Below are 19,395 nucleotides of genomic sequence, written 5' to 3'. Positions count from 1 at the left end.
ATTATCAGCTGCATCGCATTAAGTTAATTAAGTGGCCTGACGAGGGGCCGGGGCCAAACACACACACACAACCATATTGCATGCCACGGTCCAGAGGATCCGACGACAGGCGTGGCGATGAATATTTCATCGTTTGATACTCATTAGGACACACGGCGCACGTGCGTGAATGAATGAATGAAATGCAAAGCATCCGGGTTTGTGCATCGTCGACTGTAATACTGTGATGTGTGTGATGTTGATGTGTGACAGATTATGGGTAATTACCGCATACCATCACAGCCTGGGGGCAAGAGCCGCCGCTGCCCTGAGTGATTGTGTGTGCGTGCGTGCGTGTGCTTGTGTGCATGTGTGCATGCTTGCATGCTTGCGTGCGTGCACTCTTACATTCCAATTGCTTGTCAGGGTGGGGGAATCCTCAGTTCAAACAATATGATTCTTCTGACGGGTCAAAAGGGGCCTGGAAAGGTCTCAACCTTTTGTACCGTACACCACCGGTGTATTGTATATTAGACCAGTGTTTCCCAAACAGTCGGTCGAGACCCATGTTGTGCGTGCGAGTGTTGTGTGTGCGTGTTTGAGCCGTCATTCTCAAAAAAATATATATATTTACTTTTTATCCCACAATTTTGCAACCTATTTCCCCCCCCCCACCCCAGTATCAATTATCTAATGTAATCCTGGGCACTTCTACTCTATACTACACTCCCTCTGCCCACCTGGGGAGAGCAACGGACTGACCTCATGCATCAGGTTTTTGCCGCCATTAATTCTGTGCATGCATTAGACAGGCCGCGGGCTGACCAGTGTGTCCGTGTGACGAAATTGTCAGTATATGCAGTCTTAGTTTTAGTCGCCATACCTTAGTTTTCATTTAGTTTCCGTTTAGTTTTCGTCAGTGAAAAAAGGTAGTCGGCGAACATTTTTTTCGTCTTAGTTTTAGTCGACGGAATGGACACTAGCGGCGTTCACGTGCTAATGAAAGGCTAACACACTGCGACCTGCTTGAGGAAAAGAGGTTTGCACATCAGCCATGGTTTTCAGTAGAATACTAGACCCAAACTCCAGCATACAAAAAGTAGGCATTGAGAAAGAAATCCCCAAAAAGTTATCTATAGCACGTCTAGAATTTCAAATAAATGAAAGTACTCACATTCCCAACACACAGTACACCAACAAAATTAACACGTTCCGGTCTGGCTTCAGACTCCATTACAAGGCCCTGATGTCTCCATCTGCCTCTTTGTCATGTGTGATGATGATGAGTCAGCTTTTGATAGCGACGCAGCGCTGTCTCTAGTCAGAGACCACATTGTCATAATGCATTATACAGTCATTATGATAATGACGATGTCACGCGCCAGTGCCTCATGAGTCAGACACATCATTTCACTTTCCATCGAGGATGGCTTGCATGTCAGCGCTATACGGAAACGCATGACTTAATGACTTTCTATGTTATCCCATTCTGACCTGAGATCAGATTCATACGAGGTTTCCACCAGACACACACTGGTCTGATTAACCCATTCTGACCTGAGATCAGATTCTAAAAATGTCAGTCGTTCTTCGATTTTTTCAAAAATAGCAGACCTACAAGCTCGTAGCGCGCCACTCGGTGGCGCGCTATGAGCTTGTAGATCTGCTATTTTTCAATAGCTAAAGCATAACATGATGCTAACACCGAAATGGGTTCCCGTTCAGAATGGGTTAATTTCTATGTTATATAATATACGTACACACATGTAAATAAGGAGATTTTCACTTTCTGTCTCGCCCTATTGTTTACAGTAGAGAGAGTATGCGTGTGACATCATCGTCATCATCATACCTGGAAGTTATGCGGGAACGCCTACTGAGTGGCAAATAAAACTACATTCTGGCCTTGACAGCCCATATACTGTACATCCAAACAGAAAAGTGCATATTTGATTGCATTAAATGACTTTAAACAACATTAAATTAACTTTTGCCAATCGATTTGCCACTCGATCTGTCATTCACTTTATGCATGCGCATACCATCTAGTGGGCGAGTGACGAGTGTGTAATTTTTATAAATCTTTCAGCATTACCCTAAACCTCCAGGTGACAGTAATGTGACAATTTAAGGACTTTTAATAACCAATAGGCCTAGAAGGAAAAAGAGCATAACAGGGGGGGGGGGAAGCATAACATTTAACCAAAAAACTATATTATAAAAACTGGTCAAACTTTGGCCAAAATTGTCAAATAAGAAAGAGGAACAAAATTGTGAAAATAGCTGATCAACAACCTCCAGCTATTTCCACAATATTTATCTGTGGAACCAAGTCAAAATATATGTATACTTCCTCAACTCCTAGATAACCTTTCTTGTGACCACCGCGCTCTGACTCATGGTGCGTTACCCGTTTCAAATCATATTATAGAAATACAGGGACACCGAGACTATATGCAATTCATAGTTTTTATTCTTGCATGATGGAATGACAGATGTTTCAGCTATATCCAGCCTTCGCCAGTGTTCCTCAACTCCTACAATTCCATGTGCTTTCCAGACCACGAATGCAGGATTTACTATGGAGAAAGAAATAAGGTACACCGTCCTGCACAATGTGTATATCTGCTCGGCACAAGAGTATTGTCTCATTTAATGAAGCAACGTTTGGGGAATGCCTGAGGAAGGACCTATAGGGACCTTCCTCAGGCATGCCTGAGGAAGGTCCCTAGTGACCTACTCTGGTGCCGAGCAGATGCACAGTGTGCAGGTGTATACCTTATTGCTTTCGTTGATGTCCACTGGCCTATACGCACCAGCTGTGCATACGCCTGATTGCTATAGGTGTGCGATAGTTTTCTCCTACAGGATTTACTGTGGTGAAAGAAATGCACATGCCCCTCCTTTCCTTTCCATGCCATACCCAAAGTCTGCATTCAGGATAATTCAGGATAATGTCGTCTACTAGCTAAAGAGTGCTGGGTTGCGAAGATAGCTGTCCCGCTGCGACGCGTTGAGAGCTTGTAGATCTGCTTTTTTCGATATTTTTGTCCAAAAGTGCCCTCTTACGGGATTTCACGGCTTGGAAAGGTTGAGAACCATGTTCTAAATTAAATGAATGGCATATGGACTGCATATAAGTATAGTATCTTCAGGCAACACACTACACTACAGTACTTGAGAAGTATACTGTGTAGTGCGCGCTGCACGCTATATGCCAAGATGGCAGCTCACAGGTGATGTCAGTGGCCATGATTTAATGCCACTGCTGCTAGACTATTACTGTAACGATTACTGTCCCAGTGTCCTGACGCAGGCCATGTGTCTTTGTGTCAAGCAGATATATTACACTGGGCTCACGGGACTTTTTAATAATTCAAGCACCAATACTGTATTCTAATTCTGGATTCCACACTGGTTCTGTCCCCCCTCTCTCTCTCTCCCATCCCCCCCCCCCTCGCTGCGCTGCTGATAGCCCGACTGTTCTCATCATTCTTCCATCCCTCCTTCCCTCACTACACCAGGATAAGGAGATCTGTCCTCTCCCCATTCCGTCCCCTTTCCTGTAAACCTTGTGTTTTTTTTTTTGTTAGTTTCTTTCTGCATAGTGCAGACTGCAGTTGTCAGTGGCTTTCTTTCGATTAATCTACTGTAGATGTGTACTGAGTTCTCATACTGATGTGTCATTACTGTGCATAGATTATTATAGTTGTCAGTGGCTATTTTATAGGGGGGGGGGGCTGCAGGGGCATTTGATTGGCTAGCCCAGTCATGATTGATTGATTAATAAGGGAAAAGATTGGTATTTCTTTCCATTAATCTACCGTAGATGTGTCCTGAGTTCTCATACGGATTTGTCATTTGCATGCAAGTGTCATTACTGTGCATAGATTAGACTGTGTATGAAATTAAAGCCTGCCAGGTATTCTCATAACGAGTCGTTAATTAGTCACGGACGGCGCTCTCTCCCTTTGATCTCTGCTCTGCCCTGCAGGAGTTAAACAGCATACTTTATTTTTAACGAGCATAGCTTATTTATTTTCCTCTGAAAATCGATTCAAACGACTGTACAATAAAAAGCAATGCCAGCTCAGTGGCCTTGTGGTGTCATGAGTGTCCTCCCTTAGACTGGAAGGTCCCCGGCCGGGTCATACCAATTAAAGACTGTATGAAAAATGGGACCGAGTGCCTCCCTCCTGCTTGACACTCAGCATCAAGGGTTGGATTGGGGGTAAGACCCTGCGACAGTGCGACATACTAGAGACATGTCCAGGGGGTGCACTTGTACATCAAGCTGCCTGCACGCTACAGAAACAGGAGATCGGCTCCTGCCCCTATATGGGCCTCAGGGCCCTCATGGCTCAGCGAGGCTTACCTATTTATTTTCCTCAGAAAATCGATCAAACTACAATAAAAAAGGACAGTCTATCTATCAGCATGACATGTGCATATTACCTAGAGCAAGCTGTGGCACTTACATGAAATGTTACATCAGTTACATCCTAGAGCAAGCTGTGGCACTTACATGAAATGTTACATCAGTTACATTGTGTCTTTTGCCGGGGGGGGGGGGGGGGGGGGGGGGCGATGTTATGTGATGCCATCTGATATATAAATAGTCATTCAATCTGTATGTATGTACATCAATTTGCATGTTTCACTTTCAATCAATCTGTATATCTGTATCAGAAATAACTTTGGACAGATGGAAAAAACTGATAGTGCTGACTGCTGACATGACATACTGTAATAATAACCCCATAGTGTTTCATTAGCGCGACGGAACGTGACAAAATAGTCTACAGCTGAGCCTGTTGTGCTGATGACAGGCAGCGCGCCACAGTGAACACAGTAGCACACACACCAGGTGGTAAAGCTAACAAGGAGTGGACAGTGATGTCACTGTTATGCAACACGGAAGTATGCATGACCGAAACCAGGCTTTCATCGTCGTCTCGTCCTGACTCTTTTTTCCCCTCTTCTTCTTCCCCCTTCATGGGCCCCTTGGGGGCGCTGGGCCCCGGGGGCCCCTTGCGGGTGCTGCAGGGCCTCCGTCAATATTTGCACCGTCGATATTTCCGCCACTATCTTTTGCTTACTTTGAAACTGTCTACTACTAGTTGAATTGTTTTATTGGCTTATTTAGGCTACTTTGCAGAACTGTGCCGTTTTTATTTGGTGTCAATTTGTTTATGGGATGATGTACAGTACATGTATTTGCACTGCGTTAGCCATACTGGTGATTACAGTATATTTGTCTCGTCTCGACAGTTGTATTAGTGTATACTATATTTTATATTTGTTCATTTTGATGGTGCCTTCTCACTTTTGTATTGTTGTGTGCAACAGTTTCTTACTCTGTTTCTGTAACTCTACTGCTGTGCTGCCTCTTGGGTGGGAGCATTAACCCATTGAAACCAGGAAAGCAGCTGTTTTAGTTCATTTTAGATTTAACTATACTGTACAGTATTCGTTGCTGTCGAAGGAGGAAACCTCATAACTCCATTTCTAAAGTTTTTGTGGCATAAATCAGTGCTATTGAACACCGTTTATGTCTGTGTGTTGTTTCGCACATATTTAACCAATGGAAAGTAGTAAAAAGAGCTTGGGACAAAACCTCTTAACTCCATTGGATCCTCAAACTGTTGTGGTATACTTTCCTGTGAAACTGTACCTTATTTTCCTAATGCAGAATGAACACAACACACGAGTTCCGATTCCCAGTCCAAGTCCGTCTTTATTCAATCAAGGCATCTCCCATTGTTACAGGTTACAAGCATAGCAAAGTCATCTCTTCCATCGGAGCAGCACATTCAGGCCAGGGTGACCATCCTGTCCTCCTCCCTTTTCCAACTCCCAAGCCTCAGAGCACAACCACCCCAGTCCCTCCCCAATGCATCCCTTTTAACCATCCCTCCCTCATGCAGTGTGTTGACACCTTTTGTCCCTGTGTGTGTGTGTGTGTGTGTGTGTGTGTGTGTGTGTGTGTGTGTGTGTGTGTGTGTGTGTGTGTGTGTGTGTGTGCGTGTGTGTGTGTGTGTGTGTGTGCCATAAAATGTAAAGAGACCAACTGTAGTCTGTTGGCTCTGTCCTTTAACAATGAAACAGGAAGGCCCAAATCCACAGGTGGTCTAGACCCTAAAGGTAATATCAGATACAAGATCACTCAAGAATTATCTAGTCAAAGAGTGAAGCCACGAGGCTTCCTGCCTGTGGACAATTGATATGCAAATGGTTTAAGACACTGTGGGGTGGGTGATGACTCACTTCGGTGAGACAAATGGCCATGCAGAAATGTACCATTATGACTAAACAAGTAGATATGAATTATGCTATATGATTCAAATTACACGACACATCCCCCCTACTAATAGTCCTCACGACTATTAGTCATTTCCCCAAAATGTCTCTCCTAACCCTGAAACCGAATCCCTTTGTAAGATTGTGACCCTCCTCCCCCCTGGGCAATATTCGAAAACTGAAACAGTAAGTTAACACAAAAACAAACGAACAAAATCAAAAGAAAACTGTAAATAGAATTAAACAGAATGATTAAAATGAAACAAAATATATAAACGTTCCCCAACATTCTTTCTCATACAGACAGGCCTGGCCAGGACTTCAGTATACACTCACTCGCAGACACACAAACACCCGTTGCACCTCTGACCCCCCTTCCCCCCTGCCAGCTGAGCAAGGGAGAGGGGAGAGAGGCTGATCTCTGTACCTGTATGGACATTAATATTTGTGTGGAAGTGGATTCCAATATCGACTTAATAAGAATAATATTCCCTTATAAACATTCCCTTCTCCCCCCCCCCTTAGCTTGTGAGTAACTTCCACAGAATAATGGACAGATGGTGGCCCTGCAGAAGCCACCACCTAACCCACGACTCGGAAAGGCACACACAAACCAAGAGCTAAAACAATATTTGTATTACTAATTAGAATATAATTCTTATTTTTGGATTGGATTTCACTGTGATATTCAAGGAAGTTATCTAAAATATTCATCTGATCACTGTCTATTAACCTATCTGTTTTGTTATGACAATGAATAGAACTTATAAAGCAAATCAAACCGTTTTTGACATCATTCCTAAACTGAACTACCCCTTTTCATTAGAAAGTCTTTCTTTCCCTAAACTAAACAAGTATCAAAAAACAAAACGAGGTGACACTACATTTTCTCAGTGCCCCTAGATAGAGCAACATCTAGAAAGGTCAGTGTCGGATGACAGCTAGGTGACAGATCTAAAACCATGCTTTCAATAGCACAGAGAGGGGCGTCTCAATGTGCAGCTTCGCAGAGTCTCTCGTTGCGGCTTCTGGTCACATTGTCCAGCAAAATGACCATGTGTCCCACAGTTATGGCAGATTCCTTTCAGCCGCCCGTGTTGTGCCGCATAGGGCTTTGTTGCCCACTGATAGGATGACGCTGGTTGTTGACTCTGTGGTTCCCTCATTCTCCATGACAGCAATTGTTGATGATGGTCTGCGCTGTCCTGTGGTGGCTGCAAAATCAGTTTCTCCTCTCGAATCTTTGTCAGCTGTTCTGCTCGTAGCTGACGTTTAAGGTCGACATCTTTGAGTCTTTGTACCTCCTGTTTGTTCCGGACCTGGTTGACGCAGTCAGCAATATGGTCTGTGTAGGCTTCCAAAGGCAGTGTGGACAAGGAGACGACTCCCTCAAGTTCATTCTGTGCAGCCAGGGGCAGTCCTTTTTTTATCTTGTCCCTAAGCACCGTCCGGTCCATGCCTGGCAACCCTGCGTTATTCCCCGTCATGTCTGTCCATATCTGATGCGCTTTCACGACATAGGCTCTCGGATTCTCGCTGTCAGCCAGACAATCAAGTAGGACTCTGTCGGGATTTAAAACAGTGGGGTACAACAACCTCATTTCCCGACACAGGAACCCCTTGTGTTCTGCATATGGCTCTGCGTCTCTGCTGGCCGTCTCTACGTAAGCCTGCATTTCTGCCCTGGCCAAGAGGTCATTCAACATCTGCACTCCCACCAGGTGTGCCAATAATTTCTTCATGTCACCCACAGCTAACTGAGTTCCCATAGTCAGAACATCAAGTTTGGCCACCCATTGGTATGCTCCTTCCTGTAGCGGAGGCAATTTTTCCACCAGGTCCATCATGTCATGTCCATTAGACCACGGTCTATAGTCATTCTGTCCTCGGACCACCACAGGCATTATGTTAACAGGGGTCATGTCAGCCAGTGCTGTAGTCCAGTCCTGCGTCTCCCCCTCTCTCCTCCCTCGAATCCGCTTTGGGGACAGTTCCTGTTGCTCCTCCTCACATTGGACCAGAAGCCGACTGACCACCTCTTCTTCCTTCGACCGCTCATCCAGACTGGACATCAGGGCTGCTGTGAGGTGCCTGTCACCTGTGTGAGCCTTCAGGTCATTGTTCAGACGTGCCTTCCGTTCCTTGATCTCAACCAGCCTTTTACGGAAATCCTCTGCATTCAGGGTGAGTTTACTCCCATCCACACCATCTCCACTTCCGTCCTCCGATCCTAGTGCAGGGCTAGTCCTAGTCCTCTTCTGGGGCCTGCATGGGCGTCTGTTCAAAGCCCCCCTGGAGTCCTTCACACATCTCCGGCTCAAATGTGTGCGAGTGTGGGAATGCCTCCCACTCTTCCTGCGGGCTTGAATAGAACTGTCATCCCCAGTGTCAGCATCAATGTTCATGTCTGCGTTGGGGCGGGCTGCCCTTCTGTAGATGTCTTCACCTCCATGTAAACTGTGGCTGTGCGCCGCCTTGTCACTGAGGTCACTGGTCAACTGTGTCTCCCTTACTGAAAGTTCATTCAACTGCGTCTCAATCATACGCAGATATTGTCTGTGTGCCCTCGTTGACTCGGTCAATTCACTGATCAGGTCCATTTTCTGGGAACGTAACCGCCCCAGCTCCCTCTCAACAGAGCTTTGAGTGTTGCTGTCGTCTGGCTCCGATGTCCTCACGTCACTGTTCTCCAGAAAATCCACCTCAGTTTGTGCTGAGTTGTCGCTGTGACCCACAATGTCAACGCACTGGTTGTCTGTGCTGCAATCAGCGGACATCTTCTCCTCAGGTAGTACTGACACAGACGATGAGGCGGAGTCGGGCAATTTCCTGCTGATCTCCTCGCTGACAGGCCTCCGGCTAGCATTATATGCTGCGACAATCTGTGGACCTATTCTCACTTTTTCTTTCAACCTTCTTTTTCGACCCTCTTCACAAAACAAGTCTAAAACTAATAATTCTTCTTCCCTTTGCCTCTCTCTCTCTTTCGTCATCTGATCTGCTTTATGTGCACACACCTGTGCCTTTATAGATGCAAGGTCTTCTACCTCGAAAGAGCCTTCTTTTGGCCATGTCCGAGGCCAACGCTTATGCCATTTTCCCGAAATGCTGGAAATATTCTTAGATGGGTATTTCTTGTGCACAATTTGCACTGGAGTATGCTTTGTGGCCATAGCTACTAAATTGTAGATAATCTCACTAACTGTCACTCCTGCATGTCTCCTCTCATCTCACACAGACATTTGCATACTCATCTGCATACTGTCCCCACAGAATGAGTAGATAGTCAACACTCACAACACTCACAACACACAACATGCAATACTTTCTCGTACCCATTCACACAGAAAAGTGTAAAATAAAGAAATTAGAAAACCACTGACAGTGACAATCTGCAACTTAAAATAAAAGAAACCTAGAAATGCCTCTATTTTATTTTTAGACTAGCAAGTCAAGTCACTGACTGAGGGAAGAGATTGACCCCCCCCCCTGCATGCACTCCACACAGGCGTCAAATGCACTCAATCACTCCCTCATTTACATCTACAGTAAGCAACTGTTTTGTCCCAGAATCAAATTATCCATGCAGGCTATATTGTTTTTGACTAATAAGAAAATCCTGTAGGCTTAATAATCCAAATTAACCTATACCTAATTTTACAAAAGACCTGAAATATCCTAAATGTGATATGTGAGAAATGTATTCTCATACTAAACTCAAAATTTAGATTTGACCCCAAACTTAACGCCAATCTATTTTTAAAACCTGAATTAAACCCCCCAATTTAATATCAATATTACTCCCCCCTCTGAAACTTGTTGCACATGTTTCAGAAATATTCAAAATAAACCAATTAACGGTTTCCCAGAAGCCAGCCCAAATTTAAGCCACTCAAGTAAAAAAATTAAATCCCCACTCCAACCCTCACCCCTGAGACAAAGGAAAGCCTCAAAACCAGGAGAGCCACGCGAAACCATGAATAAATGCCAAATTACCCCCAAAAAAATGGTAAGTCACTGAAAAGCAACAATTTAAACAGCCAAGATAACCATAACTACCAGTGACCGCACAATTAAAAATAGCAACAAAAGACTTAATTGAGAACTATTTGGCATTCAATCATAGCTTACAACGATGATCTACCAGCACTAACACATATAAAGACCCACAGACAAAACCAAACAAATCAAGCACATACACACAGCCGCTCACACATACCACGCACACACGCTCAACCCTAAACCCCTCAACACAGTGAACACTTATCTACACTATGGTCCTAACGCTTACGAATTCTTGTCAGTCCTTGGGTTTCAGAACTCCTTCCAAAAAAATCAAAAATCAAGGTAAATCCACAGGTACTCCGCAGGTCCGTTTTTATTGTGCCGCGGATGTTCCACGCCATCAAAACCACGTCGGGCGCCACTTTGTGGTATACTTTCCTGTGAAACTGTACCTTATTTTCCTAATGCAGAATGAACACAACACACGAGTTCCGATTCCCAGTCCAAGTCCGTCTTTATTCAATCAAGGCATCTCCCATCGTTACAGGTTACAAGCATAGCAAAGTCATCTCTTCCATCGGAGCAGCACATTCAGGCCAGGGTGACCATCCTGTCCTCCTCCCTTTTCCAACTCCCCAGCCTCAGAGCACAACCACCCCAGTCCCTCCCCAATGCATCCCTTTTAACCATCCCTCCCTCATGCAGTGTGTTGACACCTTTTGTCCTGTGTGTGTGTGTGTGTGTGTGTGTGTGTGTTGTGTGTGTGTGTGTGTGTGTGTGTGCGTGTGTGTGTGTGTGTGTGTGCCATAAAATGTAAAGAGACCAACTGTAGTCTGTTGGCTCTGTCCTTTAACAATGAAACAGGAAGGCCCAAATCCACAGGTGGTCTAGACCCTAAAGGTAATATCAGATACAAGATCACTCAAGAATTATCTAGTCAAAGAGTGAAGCCACGAGGCTTCCTGCCTGTGGACAATTGATATGCAAATGGTTTAAGACACTGTGGGGTGGGTGATGACTCACTTCGGTGAGACAAATGGCCATGCAGAAATGTACCATTATGACTAAACAAGTAGATATGAATTATGCTATATGATTCAAATTACACGACACTGTCTACTAAAGGAACTAAGTCCATCTATCTATCTATCTATCTATCCCTCCCACCGTGCAGGTTGTGAGCTGTATGCGTTCTGCGGCGCTCTGACCGGCATCTGCAGCATGATGACCCTGATGGTGATCGCCGTGGACCGCTACGTGGTCATCACGCGGCCCTGGCCTCGCTGGGCGTCCTGTCCCGCAGGAAGGCCCTGATCATCCTGGCGGCCGCCTGGGTCTACTCCATGGGCTGGAGCCTGCCGCCCTTCTTCGGCTGGAGTGAGTACAGTATATAATATACAGTACGCCGTGTGCATGTGCGTGCGTCAGTCGTTGTTGTTTTCGTCGACTATACAACTTAAGACGAAAAATGTCTTAGTGGTTGACTACCTTTTTCGGGTGCAGTACTTAGTTTAGACAGTTTTTGGTTTAGACTAGTCATTGGTTAGACCTATTAGTCCTATACAACTACAACCTATCTCAAACCCTCACCCTAAACCTAACCTCCCACGGGGCAGCACACCTAAACCTACCCTTAACTTAAAAAACTTCCACACACTTCATAATATAATTTGGATTTATTTCTCACAACTAAGTTTTATTTCATTGGCATGCAAGAATTTTTTGATTTAACAAGCGAGTTTACAGGAAAAAAAACGGAAGTCCAAAGCCCCTTATAATAAGCAGACTTGGCAACACTGCCGGATGACCCGTTAACGCATTAATAATGTCTTGAATAAATTGCCGTGTAAAAAAAACCAAACAGCCACTAATGCGATCATCGCATGTTGATGCTCTGGTGCGTGCAGATGTACTCTTGACAATCCCCCCGATGCCGCAGCCAGGATCCGAGAGCACTTTCATCTGCCTAAGCAGATCTGAAGGATGCTTTTTATTCCTCCTTCACGTCGAAGCAAATTATTTCCGTAACTATGGGTGAGATCATACGTGAATTTAACCCCCCCTTCGGGAGGATATAAGCCCGGAGATCATTTAAAATCTAGTCATGTAGTGTTTAGAAAACATAAGGAAAAGAAGTTGTGATTTTTTTTGCAAACCTCGATCCCCACTCAAATGTCTCCCACTCGCTCTGTGTTTACCTGTGTGTGCATGCAGGTCAAATGGATGGCCATGTATAGGTTGCAATTAACACCACACATGCATGCGGCGATAAATGTCCCTACACTGTTTTCAATCGGGGCCGGGGGATACAGTCCATTGACCACAGTGTCTAATGATGCCATTGGTGTAAACTACATTGATTGGTTGGTTGGTTGATTGATTGATTGATTTAAATGTATATTTAAATATTTAATATAATATTGATGTATTAACAGTTTGCAGAATTACAGTACATTTCAAGCATGTACTGTGGCTTGAGATAGAAACTAGTCTAAAATGTTAAAGGGACTCCAGTATAAGTCATTTTACACTTGGCTGCATGCTGAAAATGGCAGATCTACAAGCTTGCGACGCGTTGTGAGTTGGCGGGTCAGCAGTGACTGCCCCTCTCCTCCAGGCTTCCTTCCAGCTATAGACCACGTTCCACGGAACGCAATTCAAGTGAACGGGCGGTTTTGTTTGGACTAGTACAACATGCTGTGCAGGCTGTGTTCGTTTCACATTGTAGTGGGCGCCATGTTTATCTCTTCAACAACAAACCATGGGACTATTTTCCGCCGGACTTTCGTCGATCAAAGCTGCACATACTTTGGCGTCTGCTCCAAAGGTAATAGATCAATCCGGGCAAACACAATCTGTGCTGAAATGAGAGAATCTGGTGAATATAGCTACTGTACCCCGCTGTGCCATCTGGCCTGTTCTGGCATCACAACGCTCTAGTTTACACAAATTGGCAATACTTTTACTCTTAAAACCCACTATACATCTCAGAGGAAAATAGTGTCCTTTTGCTCCACAAAACTGTATAGTTACTTTGTAGATGTTGTTCATTATTACAAAACAGTCACAGACCACCTAATGCTGTGTTAGTATACATTCTGGCCATTTGAAGATTGGCAAGATCTATACTGTACAAGTTCACAATGTGTGAGCAGCTCGTGAGCATTTTCTAAAGATTCTATAAACATTTTGACCGTGTGAACTAACTGGGACATTCTGCACAATTTGGGTATTTATATTGGTCTATAATTGTGTACTTTTTACGCGGGTACATTTTAAATACAGGACTTTGACAGAGCATTGCAGTATTGATACTTTTACTTAAGTAAAACACGTGAGTACTTCATCCACCATCACTGATCTAAAGCAGTGTATACAAGGTTTAACACCGAGGAAGGCGATACAGACTATGGGCTACATTTTCGTCACCGCTAAAGCCCTTATCACTACACTTCTTTGCCTTTTTTTTTTACTATTTTGCAAGACATTTTTGAATAGTTAAAATGGCCAGTCTACAAGCTCACAACGTGTCAATTTAGATTGGCTAGTTGAACTATATAAAAGAAAATTAAAAATAGTAAAAAGAGGCAAAGAAGTTTAGGGATAAGGCCCAAGGGTTTTAGCGGTGACGAAAATGGAGCCCTAAGTGTCTGAATATTGATCTTCCTCGGGTTGAGGTGTGGAGAGGTTTTTAACACCACAAGGTCCATAAAGTTAGCCTTGGAGGGGCGCCTGTTTACACTTAGATAAGAGGGAAGGAAAAATAACACCTTGTGTCGAAACGTGAACCAACCAAATAGACGCATGTTTATCTTCACATCTTTAAATGCATTGTGTGCAAATTTAATATGAGTGATAATGCTGGCGTTTCCTGTTGGCCGACATCGTGGCCGTTTGGGTTGTATAGTTACACCACGCCCTGTGCTGTATATTTCCTGTATTAACCTCTTAAACACTGTGTATGAATTACTTGCTTACAGTGGCGTGCACAGACATGCAGAGGGGCAGGTGCTCTAGCACCCCTTAGTGTCTTATCTGTGCACGCCACTGCTTACTTACAGAGTCCTCCTGGGTTCAGTTTGCTGCTCGCACGTTATTTTGCAAATGCTTATACAACTAACAATTTGTTTAGTCATATTTGAATACATTTTAATTTAGTTTTAGTCATGTGAAACGTTTTAGTCTAATTTTAGTTGATTCATGTATATTGTACAGATTTTTGTCGACTAAATCTATACAGTTGATTTTGTCGAACGAAAATGTACTTTGGCAGCCTGGCCTTAACCCATTCTGAACGGGAACCCATTTTGGTGTTAGCATCATGTTATGCTTTAGCTATTGAAAAATAGCAGATCTACAAGCTCATAGCGCGCCACCGAGTGGCGCGCTACGAGCTTGTAGGTCTGCTATTTTTGAAAAAAATCGAAGAACGACTGACATTTTTAGAATCTGATCTCAGGTCAGAATGGGTTAATCAGACCAGTGTGTGTCCAGTGAAAACCTCGTATGAATCTGATCTCAGGTCAGAATGGGTTAATGGCGTCGTAATGCCTGATTTCACACTTGGTTGATCGCCAAGAATAGCCGATCTACAAGCTCACAACGTGTCGTGTTGTGAGCTTTTGGAACTTTTCATAGAACAACCAATCATAAAATGACTTGTCTTTAAATTCTTTTGTATCTCCTCTCCACTATAGTCCATCCCTAACATTGTAGTCTATTTATTTTTATATGTTAAAAAACAAATACATTGGTTATTATAATTTAGTCTTAGTTTTATAAATCATAGCTTAGTTTTTATTTAGTTTTCATCAGTGATATTCATCAGTGATACTGATACTCAAAATAGGGATATTGCGGTTTACACAAAACTTTGGTCGGACGTGGAAAAAAATGGCTTGTGGTTGGTTGTCAGTGGGGTAGGGAGCGCTCTCATTGGTTTGGTTGTCAGTGGGGTAGGGAGCGCTCTCATTGGTTTGGTTGTCAGTGGGGTAGGGAGCGCTCTCATTGGTTTGGTTGTCGGTGGTGTAGGGAGCGCTCTGATTGGTTGTCAGTGGGGTATATGTGTTCATATTGACTGCACGTCAAGTACATCTAACCCTAAAGGTGGTTAACTTGCACACTGGACGCGTTTTTTCGTAAAACTGGCGGAAAGATGCTGCTAAAAATCCGGAAAATGCGCCCAGTGTGCAACCACCTGAACTCCAACCTCAGTCTTAACCAGCCATGTAATTCACACATAATAATAATAATAATAATACATTTTATTTATAACGCACTTTACATTTGAACCAAATCTCAACGTGCTGTGTAATTCACACATCAGTCGTAACCAGCAGCGGATTAGTTTTAGTCACAGGGTTGTTTGTGGCGACAACCGAAGTCGAACTTTGCGGGCCAGTGGGTTGAAAGTCAAATGAATAGTCCACTATAGACTGGCAGCAAGGTGGCTGCTGGAATTGGGTTCTGTGGCTGTGGTAGAAGGTGAGAATGCCCCCCGTCCGTGCGGGTGCATTGCGGCATGATGCTGGCTAACATTGCTACTTGTAGTAGTAGGGCGGGGGCTTCTCTCCCTCTGGACTCGCCACCTACCTGTTTAGGACCCCTGCATTATAGGCAATTTCAATATCTAGGATAGTTTCATGAACGGAAATGACAAAGAGGTGCCAGCTTCCGTTCGCAATTTGTATGAGGGAACAGTTGCGAAGAGCTGTCAGGCTTGAGAAAACCGAGAGTCTATATTATTTGAATCCGCCCACCACCACCGTCTACTTACTACACCAAAATATATTCACCGAAAATAGCCCATGGACAACATGTCACGCCACACTGCTGTGAGATTGTAGATACGGACAATTTCCGCCCCCCAAAAGTTCCCACAAGACTTGTAACTCTCCGGTTCACATGTTTTCTTAATTGCAGTGTTGTGGGGGCTGAAGTTCATTCACAGGGCAGCCAGTATCTTCTGTCAGAAGGTAGACTGATGAACTGTGGCTTCCTTCCACGTCTCCACCAGAAGGGAGAGAGTGTTTGTCTGAGTGTTAATCAAGGGAACCCTCAGGCTTCATACTGTATACACACATAAAGAACAACTGTGCTGTGCTCTGCCTGTGTTCCATGGCCCATCGCCCCAATGCATTTCCAATGGAAGTCACATGGTTTGACCAAACATTTTTGTTTAATGGCTGTGTTCTGCCCCCCCCCATCAAACAAAAAATGTTTGGTCAAACCATGTGACTTCCATTGGAAATACATTGGGGCTGCCATTCAAGTAACACGGACAAGACAGAAGACACATACCAGAAAGTCTGCTTGCCGTGTGCTGTCACCTGTATCATTACTGACACTACACATGATGTAATCTGTGTGTTTGTGCATTGCGTGCGTGTGTGCGTGCGTGCGTGCATGCGTGCGTGTGTGCATGCGTGCATGTTCACACCTACACATACGATAGGTCACTGACTTCTTATTAGACCAAAGGGGCTAAACTTCAGTGGGTGGAATTCCACCTGCAGCCAATAAAAAAAGCCCCTTTGATCTTTCCACATGTATAGTTTAATCAGTACAGCATACTTTACTTTGATCCTTACAACACGCCGTACAACAAAAGTGACACATTCTCATGCAGTTGTCGGGCTTGTTTTCGTGTGATCAAGTACTACAGCTGCAACCTCCTGCTGACACTATACAGCAGGTTCACTCTGGACGTGGAAGCACTGCGAATTACTGCCAACCTGGCAACCTGGCTGCAGTGTTACTGCCAACCTGGCTGCAGTGTTACTGCCAACCTGGCAACCTGGCTGCAGTGTTGATATTTTGTCGATTTAAACTATGACGAAATGTTTTCGTCGACTATAGCTTTTTTCACTGACGGAACCTAAATGGAAACTAAATAAAAACCATAATCTATGATGACTAAAACTAAAGTATTAAATATATTGACAATGTCATCAACAAATAAAAACTAGACTAAAATGTTAGGAAGAGACTTTAGTGGACAAGATATAAGTAAAATACACTTATTTTTTTTTACACTTTACACACGCATGCTGAAAATCGTTTCTGCACCACGGAACCTTTCTCACTGGGCGGATTTCAGGCGTACAGATACGGGTGCACGCAATGGGAGAATAATAATGACCCTTTATAGGGGAACCTTTTCCAGTAGCCATTGTTTAGTCTTCTGTTTAAATGTCCTCAAATTGGAGGTCAGTTTAACACTGGATTCCAGGGTATTCCACTGTGTGGCTCCTATATAAATGAATGAGCCTTTGCCAACTTTACTTTTAAAAGCAGGGAGCACCACATCTGCAATACTGGCTCTGGTGAAATGGTTGTGTACCTCGTTTACCTGCCTGAAACATGTTCTTAAAACTGCTGGGACCTCTCCGTATTTAATTTTATGGACCATGTTTAGTCTAGCCATTGTAACCTTTCATTCTACTGGGAGCCAGTTCAGCTCTCTGAACTGGTTCCTTCCTATATGGGTTCTGGGTTCCATCCCTAGTATAACCCTAATCAGTCTATTTTGAGCTGACTGTAGCTTTATTTTAAAAGACTTAATCAAGCCCTCAAACCACGATGTACAGTTTGTACACACAAAATCAAAGTGGCACAGGATAAGAGAGTTGGCCACCACACATTTTGTCTCCCTATCCATGTATCTTGCTGTTCGAGCTAGACACATAGTCAGTCCGGAGACCTTGTTTAGCACCTTGCTGGCCATACTTCAGCCGTCTAAGTTACCCTCCAAAATACAACCCAGGTATTTCACTGATGATTTTGCTGCTATGTATTCCGAATTTATTTTGATCTTGAAGTCTGTGCTTCTTTCTAATTAGATTTTCGAGCCAAACTGAATTGATTCTGTCTTCCCTGAGTGTAAAGATAACTTATTATCTATAAGCCAGGAACTAACATTGGCTACTTCCTCACTCAGGGAGCTTTCTAATGTGGTTTGATCCTTGTGGGACATTAGCAGTGCAGAATCATCAGCGTACAGCAACAAATCACAGTTACAAACATCTGTCATCTGTCATCGTTCGCGTTAGTCGTGTTAGCGAGAATGTTGCAGGACCTTTTGACCCATTACGACATGGATGGTTAACATGCTATTAAGCCATTCTGGGCGGGAACACCTTTTGGTGTTTTAAGCATCCTGTTCTACTTTAGCTATTGAAAAATAGCAGATCTACAAGCTCATAGTGCGCCACATTATTTTTGAAAAGTCGTGAAAATGTGGCGCAAATCTTTGAATATATATTTCAGAGCGAACATCTTTAACTAAAATCTTTGCTTCTATAGGGGTCCCTGGAACACCATATTTTGAGATTGGGGGTCCGTGGCCCAATAGAGATAATTCTGGGGGTCCTTGACATGAAAAAGGTTGAGCACCGCTGACATAGAAACATGGGGTTTTTCTGAAAAATGTTTAGATTTTGAAGCCTTTTCTTTTTCTTTTTTTTAATCGACCTCAGTCCAAAATGGGTTAAAGCACGTCGTTCTGCTTGGCTGTGCCCCCGTGCAGGTGCGTACGTGCCGGAGGGCCTGCTGACGTCGTGCTCCTGGGACTACGTGACGTTCACGCCGGCCGTGCGCTCCTACACCATGCTGCTCTTCACCTTCGTCTTCTTCATCCCTCTGGGGATCATCATCTTCTGCTACTGCAACATCTTCAGAGCCATCCGCTGCACCACCCGGTGAGGAGGCACGGCACGCACACACACACACACACACACACACACACACACACACACACACACGCATGGCACACACAGACACACACGCTGCACGCTGTGTATGTGATCTACAAGCTGAGCTTCACGTCTTCAGACTCCACTTTAGCCCGTAGCACTTGTAGCCGTGAATTAACCCATTCTGACCTGAGATCAGATTCATACGAGGTTTCCACTGGACACACGCTGGTCTGATTAACCCATTCTGACCCGAGATCAGATTCTAAAAATGTCAGTCGCTCTTCGATTTTTCATAAATAGCAGACCTACAAGCTCGTAGCGCGCCACTCGGTGGCGCGCTATGAGCTTGTAGATCTGCTATTTTTCAATAGCTAAAGCATAACATGATGCTAACACCAAAACGGGTTCCCGTTCA

General features: G+C 44.1%; 1 protein-coding gene across 1 annotated transcript in view; it reads left to right on the top strand.

The window, feature by feature from the left end:
- Positions 1-19,395, top strand: part of opn4b (opsin 4b) — a 95,070-nt gene that overhangs the window by 50,073 nt on the left and 25,602 nt on the right. Inside the window, 3 exon segments of the mRNA XM_080789214.1 lie at positions 11,459-11,557; positions 11,560-11,661; positions 18,812-18,983. Coding sequence (XP_080645340.1) covers positions 11,459-11,557; positions 11,560-11,661; positions 18,812-18,983 — 373 coding nt within the window.

This window comes from Protomyctophum bolini, assembly GCF_963924005.1.
Source record: "Protomyctophum bolini genome assembly, chromosome: 18".
Taxonomy (NCBI): Eukaryota; Metazoa; Chordata; class Actinopteri; order Myctophiformes; family Myctophidae; genus Protomyctophum; species Protomyctophum bolini.
The sequence above is the reverse complement of the archived record's forward strand: the minus strand, read 5'-3'. Positions and strand labels throughout refer to the sequence as shown.